This window comes from Barbus barbus (assembly GCF_936440315.1).
Source record: "Barbus barbus genome assembly, chromosome: 36".
NCBI lineage: Eukaryota > Metazoa > Chordata > Actinopteri > Cypriniformes > Cyprinidae > Barbus > Barbus barbus.
The window spans coordinates 2,812,558-2,830,226 of record NC_136714.1 but is presented as its reverse complement, the minus strand read 5'-3'; the positions used below and the strand labels follow the sequence as shown (position 1 = coordinate 2,830,226).

General features: G+C 37.0%; 1 protein-coding gene across 1 annotated transcript in view; it reads left to right on the top strand.

Annotated features, from left to right (window-relative positions):
• The window catches only part of LOC306855685 (gamma-aminobutyric acid receptor subunit alpha-3-like), a gene marked incomplete at its 3' end in the record, with an annotated part of 177,485 nt that overhangs the window by 136,577 nt on the left and 23,239 nt on the right, over positions 1-17,669 (top strand). The window contains exons 7-8 of the mRNA XM_079394490.1: positions 2,191-2,334; positions 13,947-14,099. Coding sequence (XP_079250616.1) covers positions 2,191-2,334; positions 13,947-14,099 — 297 coding nt within the window. The remainder of the gene's footprint in view (positions 1-2,190; positions 2,335-13,946; positions 14,100-17,669) is intronic.

Sequence of the window (17,669 nt, the reverse complement as noted above, 5' to 3'; positions counted from 1 at the left end):
GGAATAATGCACTTCATTATCAATTACTATTCATAATGGATGAAGTGGCATTAAAGTTGGTGTGTTTAGCTTTTGATTAATGACCTTCCAACAGAATAAAACAATAACGTTTCTCTGTGGCCATCAAAATTTAATTAGCAAACCTCAGCCTGCTGTGTGAATTATGTTTCTAGTGTTAAGCATGCCAGATTTTCTCCCACTCACTTGCTCAGAGTCGTGTGGGCGCACATGTGTCTGTCTATGTGTGTGTGTGTGTGTTGTTTGTTTCTGTGTATGGACCCCAAGATAATTGTTTTTCATGCTCTTTTGCTAAGTGCATCCTTGTGTATTCAAACACGATAAGTCTTGTGTTACATTTCCCCGTTATATACATTAGATTCAAGGAAGCTGCTAATCGGAGGGAGCAGTTGACCCATGGTTAGTCAGCTTTTATTAAAGTTGCATTCCAATTGCCCTCACTAAGATGCATTTATTCATTTTACTGCCCCCTATTTTATCATGAGCTCTGTTTTGTTCTAAAGTATGAATTTTAAGTTGGTGTTTTCCCAACCCAGCAACTATATCATTCATGGAAATAAGATTCTCTCAGAAGGCAAACAGACCAGTAAAATGTATTTGCATTCAAATTGCACAGTGCATTTTAGTTTACATAATATTGGTTGTAAAATAACTTATTTATACACTACACTTTTAATGAGCAAAGAAGTCCTAGCCGAAACAAAATACAAATATCGGTTTGGCCACCTAATTGTTTAAAAAAAATCATTGCATCTGTCACATGGAGTTAATAATTTCTCCTCATAAATGAGCTTTGTCTGCATTATATTGATTTCCTAATTCGCAATATGATCACGATTGTGTAGGTGGACATGTTCCATCACTATTATTGAACTTATTCAGGTTAGAAGCCATATAGAATTTCACACAGATAAAAATGAGGCTGCAAGGTATAAACTTGTGTGAAAACTTATCCCAGAGTGCTAATTAATGCATTTACTAACAAACATGCACTAACATGTAGTCAAAGGGGTCGTTATTCACACATGAATGGCACACATATGACTTCTGTCATAGTTATGTCATGGATCTGGAGGGAGGACTCAAATGCAGAGTGAGTGTTAACAGATTTATTAGACAAACTTGCAGACAAGACAAGAGAAGGTGAGGAGAGGAGTGAACGCAGCTCAAACTATAGGCAGGAGATGACTAGTAGTCAGGCAGGCTGAGAGAGAGGAAGTAGGGTCCAGCGGTTGCCTGACAGGAACACGAAGCTCAACCACTTCTCACTCGTGATCTCTCTTGGCAATGCACTAGCTTGGCTGCGTGGCAGACCCAGGGAGAAGACCGGTAGCTCAGCCTGCAGGACAGGACTGGACAGGACAGGACAGGACTGAAGACAAACATGTGACTGGAACAAAATTCAATAAATAAATAGATGGGGAGCACACGGTAGCTTAAGGTAGAAAAAAGAACTTGTAACACAGAGAGGTTAGAACAACGAACTGACAAAGCAAGAGGGAAAGGGAGAACCATATAAAAGAGAGGAGAAGACAAGGAACAGGTGAGAACATTCAGACAAACGAGATCAGAGACATGAGGGGCAGGTGACAACATTCAGACAAAGAAAGAGAGAACGAAAGGGACAGGTGACAACACAAGCGAGAACTCAACGAGAACTAAACAAGGGGGCGTGGTAACGGGAAATAAGGAGGCGGGACAGGAGGAGCACATGGCAGACACAAACAAAGACAAAGCCATGTGCTCATACACAAAACAAACATTGAAACATGGAACAAAGACAAGACAGTCAGGGGAGATCCCTGACAAGTTAAGGTTAGTTCTTGATTAGTACATGCCTTGACTTATCATTAGTACATTAAAGTAATTTTTGATTTAGGAATTAGTCCGTGATTATTCATGTACTGGTATTGTAGATGGTCAAAAGTTTTCATTTGAATAAAGACTCCATTAAGAATGCTGACATGAAATTAAATCTGGCAAACCTAACATTTACTGCTAGTTGAACCAGGCAGTCAGTCTAGAAGTAATGTTTTATGTGCACTACTGTCACCACACTTCAGCATGTATGGAAAAAACACCCATACAGTAAACTGTAAAAGAACAGCATTTTATTTGTTTATAAAAGTTTGGTCCAAATAAACCAGTACTGCTGTGGTTTGTCTTTCTAAGATGCCTACACCAACAACGAGGTTGTCTACATCTGGACAGCAGATGATGAGAAATCTGTTTCTGTGGCTCCTGATGGCTCTAGACTCAACCAGTATGACCTGTTGGGCCATGTCATTGGTAAAGAGACCATCAGCTCCAGTACAGGTAAGCGCTTTTCTCTTCTGATTATATAGTGAAGTTAAAACAGATCAAAAGTGCTGGTTATGATCTAGGCAAATGGTAGCGAACGAAGACGTGAAAATATAACATCGTTTCAAATTTTTAAATCATTGCATAATTCCCATCGCATTTCTGTTATTTATAGTTTTAATGCATTGTTTACTATCATTCTGAAATATGGAAAATGTTTGTGTATCACATTATCTTTATTATCAATGACAATAAAGAGTGCATAATAAGTTACTAAAACCAGCATTTCCAGAGCTGTTTCTATGACATGTTGGACCAGGCAAATGTGAAACAACCAAACAGACTAAGTTTCAATAACGATGCAGTTATGATATTGTGATGAATTGATATATTGATTGCATTTATACTGAGTCACAGTATATGTATCACAGTACATATTATGGTAATTGTCAATATCCAGCTTATTTTCCGTTTTAAACACCACCAAATCCTGTGTATTTACACTGAATACTGTAGTCTGCCTTTTAAAAGGTATCCTTGAAATATATGAAAAACATCTGCCTTCCTTTGTTTATCAGTTTTTGAGGCACAGTTACAGATTCATGCTGGATAATGAAAACCTCTCTTGCTCTTTAACACAGTTTATTTTATATGCATGAGTCTGTAATACTCTTCTGTACATAACCTTTTCTTTGTGAAATCTCTCTTTTGCAGCTGACAGCCTGAATTAATTAATTCTGCTTGCTTCCCACATGCTTTTCTCCTTTCTTCCAGCTTCGACATTCGCTTACAAATTCCATTTTGTCTGTTTGTAAAGTAATTTATCTAACCTGCTTTGCAAGCACCTAGCTTATCGATTGCTTTCTGTCACAGTTATTGGGGTCATACAGCCTCTGTGAAGCAGGAAGGGCTCAAACAAGTATGAGTGCACAAGAAAAGTGTGTATGCTCAATAAGACGATGTGCAGATGTCAAAATGAGAGACATTATTAGTGGTGCACTTCTTCTACAGCCAGTAATAGGAAAATTGGTCATAAATGATTATGCTTTAATCGAAAGGTATTATATAGTTCATAAAAGTCCAGGCTCTAAATTTCCCTCCCAGCAAAAGTCTGGGTCACACTTTATATTAGGTGGACTGAAGTACTATGCACTTACATCAAAAATACTATGTAATTTTTGTGTTCATATTGTATTGCAAAACACTTTTGCTGCTATTGAAGTGGGATATGGGTAAGGTTAAGGACAGGTTTGGTGGTATGGGTAGGTTTCATGGTTGGTTAAGGTGTAAGGGATGGGTCAACAGTGTAATTATAAATGTAATTACAGAAAATAATTACAGCTGTAATTACATGCAGGTATTGTTTAATACTGTATAAGTACAATGTAAAAAACATGTATACAATAAGTTCATTGTATCAATTGATTAATTTAAATGTAAGTACATAGTAGTTAAGACCACCTATTATAAAGTGGGACCAGAGTCTGAATCAAGAGCTAATTATTTATCATGTGTGTTCATTTCTATGAATATGTGAATAATTGTTGCATGACTGATACTTTGTTAAAATTGGCAGACAGGGAAAAATATAGACTGCTTTTTGCCATCCTTGTGATGTAGTTCCAGCATCTGTTCCCTCTTGGGCCTCACAAATCACAAACATTCCAAACCCGCGAAACGACTGGGGGCTTGAGCTCCAGTGAAATAAGACTGTTCCATACAATGTATAAAAATAGCAAAAATAAAAGTCTGAATTTTTGTCAGATAAAACTAACTAAATGAATGAATATGAGTGTAAAGTACATTATCATCGAAAGACAAAACCTATGAATAAAACAAAAATATGAAAAATGAACATTGGCAGACTGGCAGCTACAGTGGGTTGTTAAAGTAAGAAGTAATGAATCCTAAATAGACAAAACATTCATTACAAGACTACTGCTTTCTTCAGTAAAGACAGAAATACTAATGTAGCATTAAAGTTGAGCAGAAAATATGCCTTACATTTGTAAAAAAAGTCAGCTTGCATCCTGTTATCCTATATATATATATATATATATATATATATATATATATATATATATATATATATATATATATATATATATATATATATATATATACACTCACCGGCCACTTTATTAGGTACACCTGTTCAATTGCTTGGTAACACAAATTGCTAATCAGCCAATCACATGGCAGCAAATCAATGCACTTAGGCATCTAGATGTGGTGAAGACGACTTGCTGAAGTTCAAACCGAGCATCAGAATGGGGAAGAAAGGGGATTTAAGTGACTTTGAACGTGGAATGGTTGTTGGTGCCAGACGGGTTGGTCTGAGTATCTCAAAAACTGCTGATCTACTGGGATTTTCACGCACAACCATCTCTAGGGTTTACAGAGAATGGTCCGAAAAAGAGAAAATATCCAGTGAGCGGCAGTTGTGTGGACGAAAATGCCTTTTTGATGTCAGAGGTCAGAGGAGAATGGACAGACTTGTTAGAGATGATAGAAAGGCAACAGTAACTCAAATAACCACTTGTTACAACCAAGGTATGCAGAATACCATCTCTGAACGCACAACATGTCGAACCCTGAAGCAGATGGGCTACAGCAGCAGAAGACCACACCGGGTGCCACTCCTGTCAGCTAAGAACAGGAAAAGGAGGCTACAATTCGCACAGGCTCACCAAAATTGGACAATAGAAGATTGGAAAAACATTGCCTGGTCTGATGAGTCTCGATTTCTGCTGCGACATTCAGATGGTAGGGTCAGAATTTGGCGTGAAGAACATGAAAGCATGTCTCAACGGTTCAGGCTGGTGGTGGTGGTGTAATGGTGTGGGGGATATTTTCTTGGCACACTTTGGGCCCCTTAGTACCAATTGAGCATTGTTTAAACGCCATAGCCTACCTGAGTATTGTTACTGACCATGTCCATCCCTTTGTGACTACACTGTACCCATCTTCTGATGGCTACTTCCAACAGGATTGGTTTCTTGAACATGACAATGAGTTCACTTTACACAAATGGCCTCCACAGTCACCAGATCTCAATCCAATAGAGCACCTTTGGGATGTGGTGGAACGGGAGATTCGCATCATGGATGTGCAGCCGACAAATCTGCAGTGATGCTATCATGTCACTATGGACCAAAATCTCTGAGGAATGTTTCCAACACCTTGTTGAATTTATGCCACGAAGAATTAAGGCAGTTCTGAAGGCAAAAGCTGGTCCAACCCGGTACTAGCAAGGTGTACCTAATAAATATAAATTATATATTAACTCAGGGTTAGGGTTATTTATACATGATCAAGAGACTAAGTCGCGTGGGAGTGTTGTGTGTTTTGAGTTGTCTGAGTTAACTTATTGTCTGTGATTCATTTGTGACTGAAGACTTCAGATTATTTATACAAATTGCTGGATAAAAGCGAAAGCAAAAACATTTTTGACCGCTTTTGCGGTTTTATGAGGATTTGGATTAACGACCTTACCTGGATGGACTATGGAAGCTATCGGTGGAGCTGCTTGTAGAAGTGCTGTGTAGCCTTCTATGTGAAGGAAAGTGCTTCTTTTTGCCTTTGGTGGGGGTTTAAGTTTTATTTTCATTGTTTTAGACCCTACTGGTCTTGATTTTCTTAATTTATTGTTTCCATAGCACCGTTTTACTGTGTCGATCTTCCTGTTTTCATCTGACGTCAAGTGCTGCTTTTATCAGTCCTAGCCTCCCAGGAGGGCGAATAACTGGACTGGATTTCAAACGAAGCGGATTTGGATTTCACTATTGCACTCGCCTACTTACTATGGAGGGTATTTTTGGAACATTTGGAGAAAAAACGAAGGGATTGACTCGAGTGCTGTGTTTTTTCTTTTTTTGTGGTGCTGTGTCTATCTAACCATTATAATAATGAAGGTGATTTTCTCGGGTATGACAATCCCCATCTGACTGCACTCTTGATCACAGCACATCGAGGAACGTCTGCATATGGCTTTGCACTACAAGAGGTACCATGTGTCAGACTGTCTTTTATGTTCCAGTCCTGTTTTTACATCATACACTTGGTCCGTTTGTCTAGTATTATGGCTCTCCAAGATAATTTTACAATCGCCATAAATACCCGTTGGAATTTTAAAATAGTAGAGACAATTTCTAATGATTATAATATGAAAACATTTAGGCAAAGGTGTTTTATTACTTTTGATCTCGGGAAACGTTGAATCTAATCCAGGCCCAGTTTCTTCCTCTGCCCCAAGCTTTGAAACACCTGTGGATTTTAAAACAAGGTTGGGACTTGGTTTTATTCATTTAAATGTTCGGAGTTTAATCACTAAGATGGATATGGTTCGTATTTGGGCACAGTCAACTGATGCGGATATGATTGTCCTGACTGAAACTTGGCTGAACAAATCTGTTTAAGACAAGGATATTTGTATTAATGGTTATAATGTATATAGGACTGACCGACTAAAAATGGGTGGGGGGGGGGGTAGCAATTTTTATTAAAAATAGGTTTCATGTTAAAATATCTCTTTCTAAATCGGTGAGTAAACAGTTTGAATTTTTAGCTCTTGATCTTGAGGTTTCGAAACATCTCAGCATAACGGTTGTTGGCTGCTATAGGACTCCATCTGCTGATAGCAGTGCTCTTCCTTCTTTATTCCAGCTTCTTTCAGATCTTGATGCTAAAGAATTAGTAGTTCTTGGTGACTTAAATTGGAATTGGTTGCACTCATCAACTGATGTATTTAAAAACTACTGTGATACATTAAATCTTTTTCAGATTGTTGATAGTCCTACTAGACCGAATTTAAAATGTCCAGAAAAATCATCTTTAATTGATTTAATTTTAACAAACGTTCCGCACAAGTATTCAACTGCATCTGTATTTGCGAATGACATCAGTGACCACTGTGTCATCGCAACAGTTAGAAATACAAAAATTCCAAAATTCAAACCACGCGTTATAACAAAACGTGATATGAAACATTTCTCAGAACAAGGGTTTCTACATGATTTGAATAACTTGGAGTGGGAACAAATTTATTTAATTCCTGACCTTGAAATAGCTTGGGAATTCTTTTATAATATTTTTTCTGGTTTAGTTGATAAACATGCCCCCCTTAAAAGCTACAGGGTGAAGGGCAGGGACAATGCATGGTTTTCTCCTCTTTTATCAAATATGCTTCATGAGCGCAACTTGGCATGGGCCAAAGCTAGAAAAACTGATTTACATTCAGATTGGCTAGATTTTAGACGACTACGTAACGCATGCACGGTTGCAGTCAGAAAAGCTAAAGCTGAGCATTTCCTTATACAAACTTCTAATAATCTAAATAATTCATCAAAATTTTGGAAAACTGTTAAATCATTAACTGAAAATAATAAAGGTATAGAACTTCCTTCATGTATTATGAAAGGCTCCCATGCAGTCATTGATAAAGAAAAAATGCTTAATTGTTTCAATGAACATTTTATAGCCTCTAGCTTTTTGTTTGATTCAATTTATGGCGCTCATACAAACTCTTTAATTGTTCAGTCAGAGAATTGTATGTCTAGTCAGTCATTCAATTTTTCACCAGTTGCAATTTCTGAGGTATGCAAAGCTCTTAAATCTTTAGATGTTTCAAAATCAGCAGGTCCTGATAAATTGGAACCTTATTTTGTAAAGTTAGCCGCTGATTTCATTGCCCCTCCTTTGACTCATATTTTTAATCTTTCTCTTGTTTTAAATGAAATTCCACTTATATGGAAATCAGCTTTTGTTCTTCCCCTGTTTAAAGGTGGAGATCCTACACAGCTAAATAATTATCGGCCCATTTCAAAGTTGTCTGTCCTTGCCAAAATCCTTGAATCATTTGTTAACAATCAACTAAAGGACTTTCTTTCTGTTAATAATATCCTGTCTAATTTTCAATCTGGTTTTAGAAAACAACATAGTACTACTACAGCAGCCTTAAAAGTACTAAATGATTTTATTGAATCAGTTGACAACAAGAAACACTGTGCAGCTTTATTCATTGATCTGTCCAAAGCATTTGATACTGTTGATCATACTTTGTTGATACAACGTCTTGTCAGTATTGGATTATCTGAATATGCTATTGGTTGGTTTAATAATTATCTCTCTAATAGAACTCAGTGTATACAGGCAGATGGTTTTATTTCTAGTTCACTTAATGTAACTAAAGGTGTGCCACAGGGGTCGGTCCTAGGGCCGCTCCTATTTACTATATATATTAATAATATTGATCAAAATGTTAATAATACACATTTTCATTATTACGCTGATGACACAGTAATATATAGTTCAGCGTCCACACCTAATCTGGCTCTTTCACAGTTACAGCTTGCTTTTAATATTGTTCAGCGTAATTTATTTGATCTAAAACTAGTTTTAAATGCAGATAAAACAAAATTTATGTTGTTTTCTAAATCAAAATCAATTCCTCATAATCCTCCTTCTATTATAACTTCTCAAGGTTCAGAGATTGAATTTGTGTCTCAGTATAAGTATCTTGGGATTTTAATTGACGATGCTCTTTCCTTTGGCCCCCATGTCCAGCAACTGGTGAGAAAATTGAAAGTGACCTTGGGCTTCTATTTCAGAATTAAATCCTGCCTTTCCTTTGAGGCAAAAAAGAAGCTTGTTGCTGCCATTTTTATGTTTGTATTGGACTATGGTGATGTTATATATATGCACGCATCTTCTCAGATTTTACATGCCATAGACACTGTTTATCATGGTGCACTGAGGTTTATAACAAATCTTAAGACCTTTACTCATCATTGTGATTTGTATGCCCGGGTTGGATGGTCTGCTTTGTCCATCCGTAGGTTAAAACACTGGCGCGTTTTTATTGACAAATCTATCCTGGGTTTACTTCCGTCATATCTTAATACTTATATCTGTAAAAAATCTGTTCGCAGTTATAGCCTTCGGTCCCAGGAATTTTTCTTATTATCTGTTCCAGTGGTACGTACTGAACTGGGGAAAAAGTCATTTAAATTTGCTGCTCCCTTTGCTTGGAATAATTTGCAAATTAAATTACAGCTTAAGGAGCTGGTGTCACTAGATATTTTTAAAGGGTTTTTAAATAACTTGGAGACAGAAACATTGGGCTGTAGATGTTGTGACTAGTTGTGTATTAATATGCTTGTTTGTGTGCATTATGTGTGTAATGTATGGATGTTACTTGATGTTATGGATGTTATATGTTAAACCCACGTGAGCTGTGTTACTGTTAATCTTGGCCAAGATGCTCTTGTAAAAGAGATTTTTAATCTCAATGTGTTTTCCTGGTAAAATAAAGGTTATAATAATTATAATAGCGCTATTTGTAGGACTATTTTATAGGGCTTTTTGTGATTGCAATTGAGATTCTTGAATAATAAATATATAACGTATTTAAAGACCTTGTTGCATCAGATGCAGCTTCTATATCATCTTATTTGTGTAAAGACTGCTTAAAATATAGCAACAATTCTATTTATGAATATATTTGAGCTGCCAATTTAACACATTCATTTAGTGTTTCATTATATATATCCAAAAAAAATCATGCATTTGATCATGCTTCCTCATTCGTACTTCCTTAATAAGGATTTTCCTTTCTTCTGAGCAATTCAAGCTTGAAATACCACCTAATTGCAAGCATGTTTTGCCATTCCTACAGAATGCATTCTTGCATTCAAAAACAGCTGGATGGAGTGCAGCAGAGTGGAACAGAACACAGGGTTCTCAAGAATTTGAGAATCTGACACACGTTTTATGGGGACATTCCATAGGCGTATGGTTTTTATACTGAACAAACTGTATTTTCTATCTCCTTACCCTTAACCAACCCCTCACACAAAACTACATGCATTTTTAGGCTTTTAAAATATTCTGTATGATTTTCAAGCTGTTTTCCTCATGAGGATCATAAATAAATAAATAAATTCCCCACAAGATCAAAATTTGGGATCACTATCCCTGTGGGGACATTTGGTCCCCATGATGTAAGGAATACCAGGACCCCACAAACAAATTGGTGTGTCACTATTAAGATGTTTTAAAACAGCTCTGGTTGTTTGTCAGTGCTGGAGAAAGGGTTTGTATCAACTTGCTTTCAAATGAGACACCTATTTTACTGTCCCCCCTCAGCTGAAATGGAAAAGACAAATGTTCCAGTGTTTGTTTTTAAAGCACCAGAAGCATCTGTTTATTTTTCATTTTGTCATTTTAATTGTCTTCTGTTCTGCCTCCCAGTGCAGGGAGAGAATGCTAACTCGAAAATTGCTTTTCCCACATAGATTAGAATTTCAACCTCAGGACTTGTTCAAGGAATATTTTATACACCTAAAAATGAAAATTCTGTCATTAAAAGAATATACTTTACAGAATGCCAGGGGTTTTCTTTTCTAGAATGAGGACTGATCATGAACAAATACATTCCATATCACTATATATCATATATTTCACATCTTCTGAAGTCATATAGTATCTTGTCCACTGTTCAATTTTGCACATTGCCAAATTTGGTTCTGAAGTGTCTTGTAACAATTTGAATAAAATAAAAACTAAAAGAATTTCAAATCACATGAGCCAATATGTTATTCACAATAGAACATAGATAACATAACAAATGTTTAAACTGAGAAAATTTTAAAGTTTATGCACAAAATTCAAATTTGATGCCTTCTACAGGTCTCAAAATAGTTGGGATGGGGGCATGTCTACCATGGTGCAGCATCTCCTCTTCTTTTCAAAACAGTTTGAAGACGTCTGGGCATCGAAGTTATGAGTTTCTGGAGTTTTGGTGTTGGAATTTGGTCCCATTCTTGCCTGAGATAGGTTTCCAGCTGCTGAAGAGTTCGTAGTCGTCTTTGGTGTATTTTTTGTTTAATGATGCGCCAAATGTTCTCTATAGGTGAAAGATCTGGACTGCAGGCAGGCCAATTCAGCACCCGGACTCTTCTACTACGAAGCGATGCTGTTGTAATAGCTGCAGTATATGGTTTTGCATTGTCCTGCTGAAATACCCAAGGCCTTCCCTGAAATAGACATCGTCTGGAGGGGAACATATGTTGCTCTAAAACCTTTATATACCTTTCAGCATTCATAGTACCTTCCAAAACATGGAAGCTGCCCATACCGTATGCACTTATGCACCCCCATACCATCAGAGATGCTGGACGCTGAACTGAATGCTGATGATACGCTGGAAGGTCTCCCTCCTCTTTAGCCCTGAGGACATGGCGTCCGTGATTTCCAACAAGAATGTCAAATTTGGACTCGTCTGACCATAGAACCCTTTTCCACTTTGAAACGGTCCATTCTAAATGAGCCTTGGCCCACAGGAGACGACGGCGCTTCTAGACCATGTTCACATATGGCTTCCTTTTTGCCTGATAGAGTTTTAGTTGGCATCTGCAGATGGCACGGCGGATTGTGTTTAACAACAGTGGTTTCTGGTAGTATTCTTGGGCCCATTTAGTAATGTCAATGACAAAGTCATGCCGATGAGTGATGAAGTGTCGTCTGAGGGCCCGAAGACCACGGCCATCCAACAAAGGTCTTCTGCCTTGTCCCTCACGCACAGAGATTTCTCCAGTTTTATCTTTTGATGATGTTATGCACTGTAGATGATGAGATTTGCAAAGCCTTTGCAATTTGGCATTAAGGAATGTTGTTTTTAAAGTATTCCACAATCTTTTTACGCACTCTTTCACATATTGGAGAGCCTCTGCCCATCTTTACTTCTGAGAGACTCTCTAAGACATCCCTTTTATAGCTAATCATGTTACAGACCTGATGTCAATTAACTTAATTAGTTGCTAGATGTTCTCCCAGCTGAATCTTTTCAAAATTTCTTGCTTTTTCAGCCCTTTGTTGCCCCCGTGCCAACTTTTTTGAGACCTGTAGCAGGCATCATATTTGAAATGAGCTCGTTTACTGGATGAAAGTGTAACATTTCTCCATTCCAACGTTTGTTGTGTTCTCTATGTTCTATTGTGAATAAAATATTGGCTCATGTGATTTGAAAGTCTGGTAACACTTTATTTTAGGCTCTCTTAACTAGTTGCTTATTAGCATGCATATTACCAGAATATTTGCCATTTATTAGTAGTAATTAAGCACATATTAATGTCTTATTCTACATGACCTTATTCTACATCCCTAATCCTACCCAATACCTAAACTTAATGACTACCTTACTCACTATTAATAAGCAGCAAATTAGGAATTTATTGAGGGAAAATCATAGTTAATAGTGAATAAGTGTTCCCTATTCTAAAGTGTTAATGAAAGTCTTTTAGTTTTCATTTTATTCAAATTTAAAAAAACGTCCCAACATTTCTAGAATTCGGGTTATATTTTCACACGCAGAGTTTCAAAATTCTTCTTCTGCCGTTCTGTAAAAACCAGATCTTATGTTTTCCTTCCAGCTGAACAGGTCATTTTAAACAATGATTATGTGGGGGAAAAAATAAGATAATTGTAATATGCAATGAAAGCATTTAGTATAATCACCAGAACACAATAATATGATCTTCTTTCAATTCAGTGCATTTAACAGTCAGTTAATTTATAGCAAACAATACAAAGAAACATTTCAAATCAGCTTTGTTGCTGGATTAAAAAGATATAACAGTAATGCAGACTACATACAGGCTACAGCTGTCACATTATAAACTACACTTATATTACAGAATATTTCTATACTGTACAATGTGCTCTTTAATAAAGATATGACATGGTCGTCACACTTTATTTTAAGGTACAATTCACACTATTAACAAGCTATTCACTTTAAGTTTTGCCTCAATAAACTACTAATTTGCTGTTATTAATAGTTAGCAAGGTAGTTGTTAAATGTAGGTTTTGGGTATGATTATGGATGTAGAATATGGTAATGCAGAATATGTGCTTTATAATACTAACAAACCAATATGTTATAAATAGGCATGCTAATAAGCAACTAGTTGATAGTGAGAATTTGTCCCTATACTAAACTGTTGTCGACATGCCACGGGGCTTTGTGCTAGAACAGAATTTGCTGCAAAAAAAGGAAATTCCTCATTGTACCATATCTGAATCTATGCTGTAGCAAAGAAGTAATCGAGAGAAAATTTTGACTTTTGCATGAGTCTCCTACTTCTCCTGATCTATGATAAACCAGCCACTGAATAATAAGATTTCTTTCTTTTGATTTTTATGGAAATATACAACATTTTAAACCAAAATTAAATGACTTAGTGAGAATTGGCCATCTGACCTCTGATTTTAAAGACATAATTGCAGCCCCTCATGCTCTGTCAGACCTTCAGAGGGAACAAAATGGTAGGGCTTTCAGATTGAGCAATTGTCTGTCACTTCCTTCCCACTGTTAAGGTTAGAACATCCAATCTGCCCCAGCCATGCTGGGAAAACACTCGAATCCACCGTCGTTGGCGCTGTGATCTACAAGAAGCAATCAGTTAAACCTCCTCTCCAACACAAGACTCCCACCTCCTATGTCTCAGTTGCTCTTCCTGCATGATCATCCATGAATAAAATTCTGAATATTTTAGTCTATGTGTTGGCTCATCAATAATTCATCCTTCTTACGGTCTCTGTCTTCTCTTTTCTCATTTCTTATATAGGAGAATATGTGGTGATGACAACGTATTTCCATTTGAAAAGGAAAATTGGCTATTTCGTGATCCAAACATATCTCCCCTGCATAATGACCGTCATTCTGTCTCAGGTCTCCTTCTGGTTGAACCGGGAGTCCGTTCCAGCACGTACCGTCTTTGGTGAGTTTTCTTCCGTTTGTTTACTAATGCACAGATGTGCTCTGCGAGTAATCCGGCAAATAATACGTCCAGCGTAGAGCTGCTGTTTACATTATGAGACTACATCAAAACATGCTGTGCCTTATATTTGTGGAGATGCTTTTGTTTTTATCTGCCATTATGAAACAACAGGAAGCATTCCGTAAACAAAAACACCAGGCATTATTTGAAAAGTTTGTATTCTGTGTGAAAGTTTTTCAAAGACCTAAACCTGGTGGATAGTGATGGATTCTGTTTTGAAATGGTGTAATTACCACAGCCACTACACAAGCACCTAATTAATTACAGATTAGATGGACCTTAACCTGGAGTCAAATGAAGTAAAAAAAAAAAAAAAAAGTAATGCTGACAGGACAGAAAAGGAAAAGATTAACACAAGAGCATTGCAGCTGTATCTCCTTCAGCAGCCTATTCATACAGGATATTTAAGCAAGCTGAAGTTAAGAGATTATAGTTTATTGAGCTCACATCAACTTTGGCATGGTGTCTGACTTCATCTGCGGTTTGCTTTTTATCGAGGGCCGGAGCATCAGGTGCAAAGCAGTTCTTTTTCTGCCACCATTACTGTGGAGGATGTTACTGATGAGAAAGTTTCTGCAATCAGCTACAGAATAAATGAATTTCTGACACTTCTCACAAACCGTTCTTGATAGAGTGCAGCAACATTTCACGCACCACTGTTCTGAATATTATGCAGAACCACAGCAAAAAAATTTGTATTTTAAATCACATTATTTTTCAGATTGCAATCTCAATATGATTCAAAGACGGTTTATTTTTTTATTTAATTTTTTTTTCCTGATTCACTCAAGCCGGGCACACTGCACGATTTTCAGGGAGTCACACATTACACAACTTTTCAATAGTAAGAATAGCTGACATCTCTGCCTTGTCTACAAATTATGTTTCACAATGTGAACACACGTGAGAACTCATACAAGAAATAATGTAAGATCACGTGAGAGACAGACTTTCTCACGCACGATTTGCCTCTGGTTTTGGGCATTTGCGAGTCAAAATTAGGGCTAAATCGTGCAGTGTGAATCCAACATACTTAAACAAGAGTCATCATATTGTAACATGGCTGTTTCAGGGTGTACTCACACTAGGCGTTTTGAACCGTGCCCAGGCACGTTTGACCCCCAAAACCCAGTTCGTTTGACTAGTGTGAGCGCTCCGTGCCGCGCTCGGGCTCGGTTCGTTTAGCCTTCCTGAGTGCTGTAGTAAACCTGGTTCCTTTTCATATCTTCACTTAACACTACGGAAGTAACAGTAACACAACCCCGCAGATGAGATGATTGACTGAAACCCGTATAGAAATATGCCAGTTAGCTCTTCTATCTTGAGGCACCACATCATCTGTGCTGCACCTGTCCCTGCAATCCCTTGATTTATCTTCTTAAGGAAACCAGTTCAAAAGAGCCTGTGCTTATGTTTGTATTTGTGTGATGAGAAGCTATTGTATTTCAGTGACCATCATCAGAATGGATATTTTGCTCCTTAGAGTGGAACATGATGGTTTGGAATGTATGTGCTTGCGTGTCTTTGTTATGAACAAGGACACTCATAACTGTTTGCAGCTGATGCTCTAAATATTTAACTTAGGGTCAGTCATTTACATCACTATACAAGACTAAGACATGGCTTAAAACCACAACAAAAAGACAACACAAGGAGAGGTCAAATAATTCCAAATACCAATAATATAACAAATGTAAAAAGAAATTAACACGCTCAAGAAGGCTAGCAAAATAGCTACATAGCTACAGAAAATACTAAAAGTTAAAACTAAATGAGAACACTAGAAAAAATAATTAAAGCAAGGGAACAAAAACAACAATAGTAAGGATACACGGATGCCATAACAAGACTAAAACACAACCTGGAGAATGTAGCACAACAAAGTGTGTACATATGGCCCAAAACAAATCAGTGAAGACAGTAGCCAGGTTTCCATCCAAAGCTACGAATTTAACTTGTGCGCAAAATTGGAATATCGCATAAAACATTTGCAAATAAATGTAATTTCCATCCAACGAGTCAAAGAGAACATAATCTCTCCCTGATAATCTGGAACTAAATATCACTGAGAAAAGTAGGAGTAGGCACTGAATATAATAATTTTCATACATAATAAATTATTTGCACCTCAGAGCAAGCAGATGAAACACAATAAATGCGGTCATTGTTTTCGTAGCTGGATGCTGCTGTTTGGGAACACAGTCTTGTAAGACAGGTCTGGGAAGCAATTATACAGAAATACTTTGACGACAGACTTTGCTCAGGCTTTTCAGAATGACCATAACAATATTTCAGATGCTATGCAATAAGATCGGTCCCTGGGTTAGGTTATGCCGTAATTTACATTTATTAATTTAGCTGATGCTTTTATTCAAAGCGACTTACAATTGCTATATATGTCAGAGGTCGCACGCCTCTGGAGCAACTAGGGGTTAAGTGTCTTGCTCAGGGACACATTGGTGTCTCACAGTGGATTCGAACCCGGGTCTCTCACACCAAAGGCATGTGTCTTATCCACTGCGCCATCACCACCTCTAATAACGCAAACTCACAAGACTTTTTGATGCACATGGAGGAATTTATTAGCAAAGTGCATTTCCATCTCTCTTTGTTCGCATTAACACTTTTTCACACAAGTCAAAAACCACCTCAAGCAAGCGTAAAAAATTTTGTGCAAATTAAGGTTTTTTTTTTTTTTTTTTTTTTTTTTTGGCGTTTCCAACATTAGTTGATGTGACTGCAAAACGTGCATAAAAAATTATGGAAACGGCTAATGAGGCAAGAGAACACAATAAATAGAGAGGATAGCATACAAGGAGAAAGTGAGAACAATTAGTTAAACAAGGACTAGACATAGACTAAACGAGAGGGCATGGTAAAGGGAAACAAGGAGCAGGACAAGGGAAGAACATGACCAACATAAACAAGATGAAGCCATGTGCTCACACACCAACCAAACATAGAAATGTTAAATAAACTAGGACAAAATTAAAAGAGCTGCCAGAACAGAGCCCTGAAAATTCCAATCCAGTCATCATCTAGTTTTATTTTCCAATGTTTCTGCATCTAGACTAAAGTTAGTATTTCCCTTCAGTAAATATTGAATAATGCCACTTAGATTATTGTACTGCCACTGTTACCATTGTATATGTTTTATTGTTTATTGTAGTCTTTTATCTTGTGCTAACTCCATAATTTTCAAGCTAAAACTAATGCAGTGCGTCTTGCTCAGATGTATAGTCATATTTCATCTTCACCATCTTATTCTTTGCGGCCCACCTTCACCATTATCCTTTGCACACCCACAACCTTCAAGACAGACTCCTTAGAATTGGTGTTCAGCCCACACAGGCTTAGATATTCAGTCATATTTTAATATTGAGTGGTTTTTCTTAAGCATGCATCACTATTGTTTTTGCTCATACTATTTTTTGTTTTTTTAATAACCTATTAATTTATAAAAAAAATAATAATAATAAAAAAAACATAAACGCAATAAACATACAATGA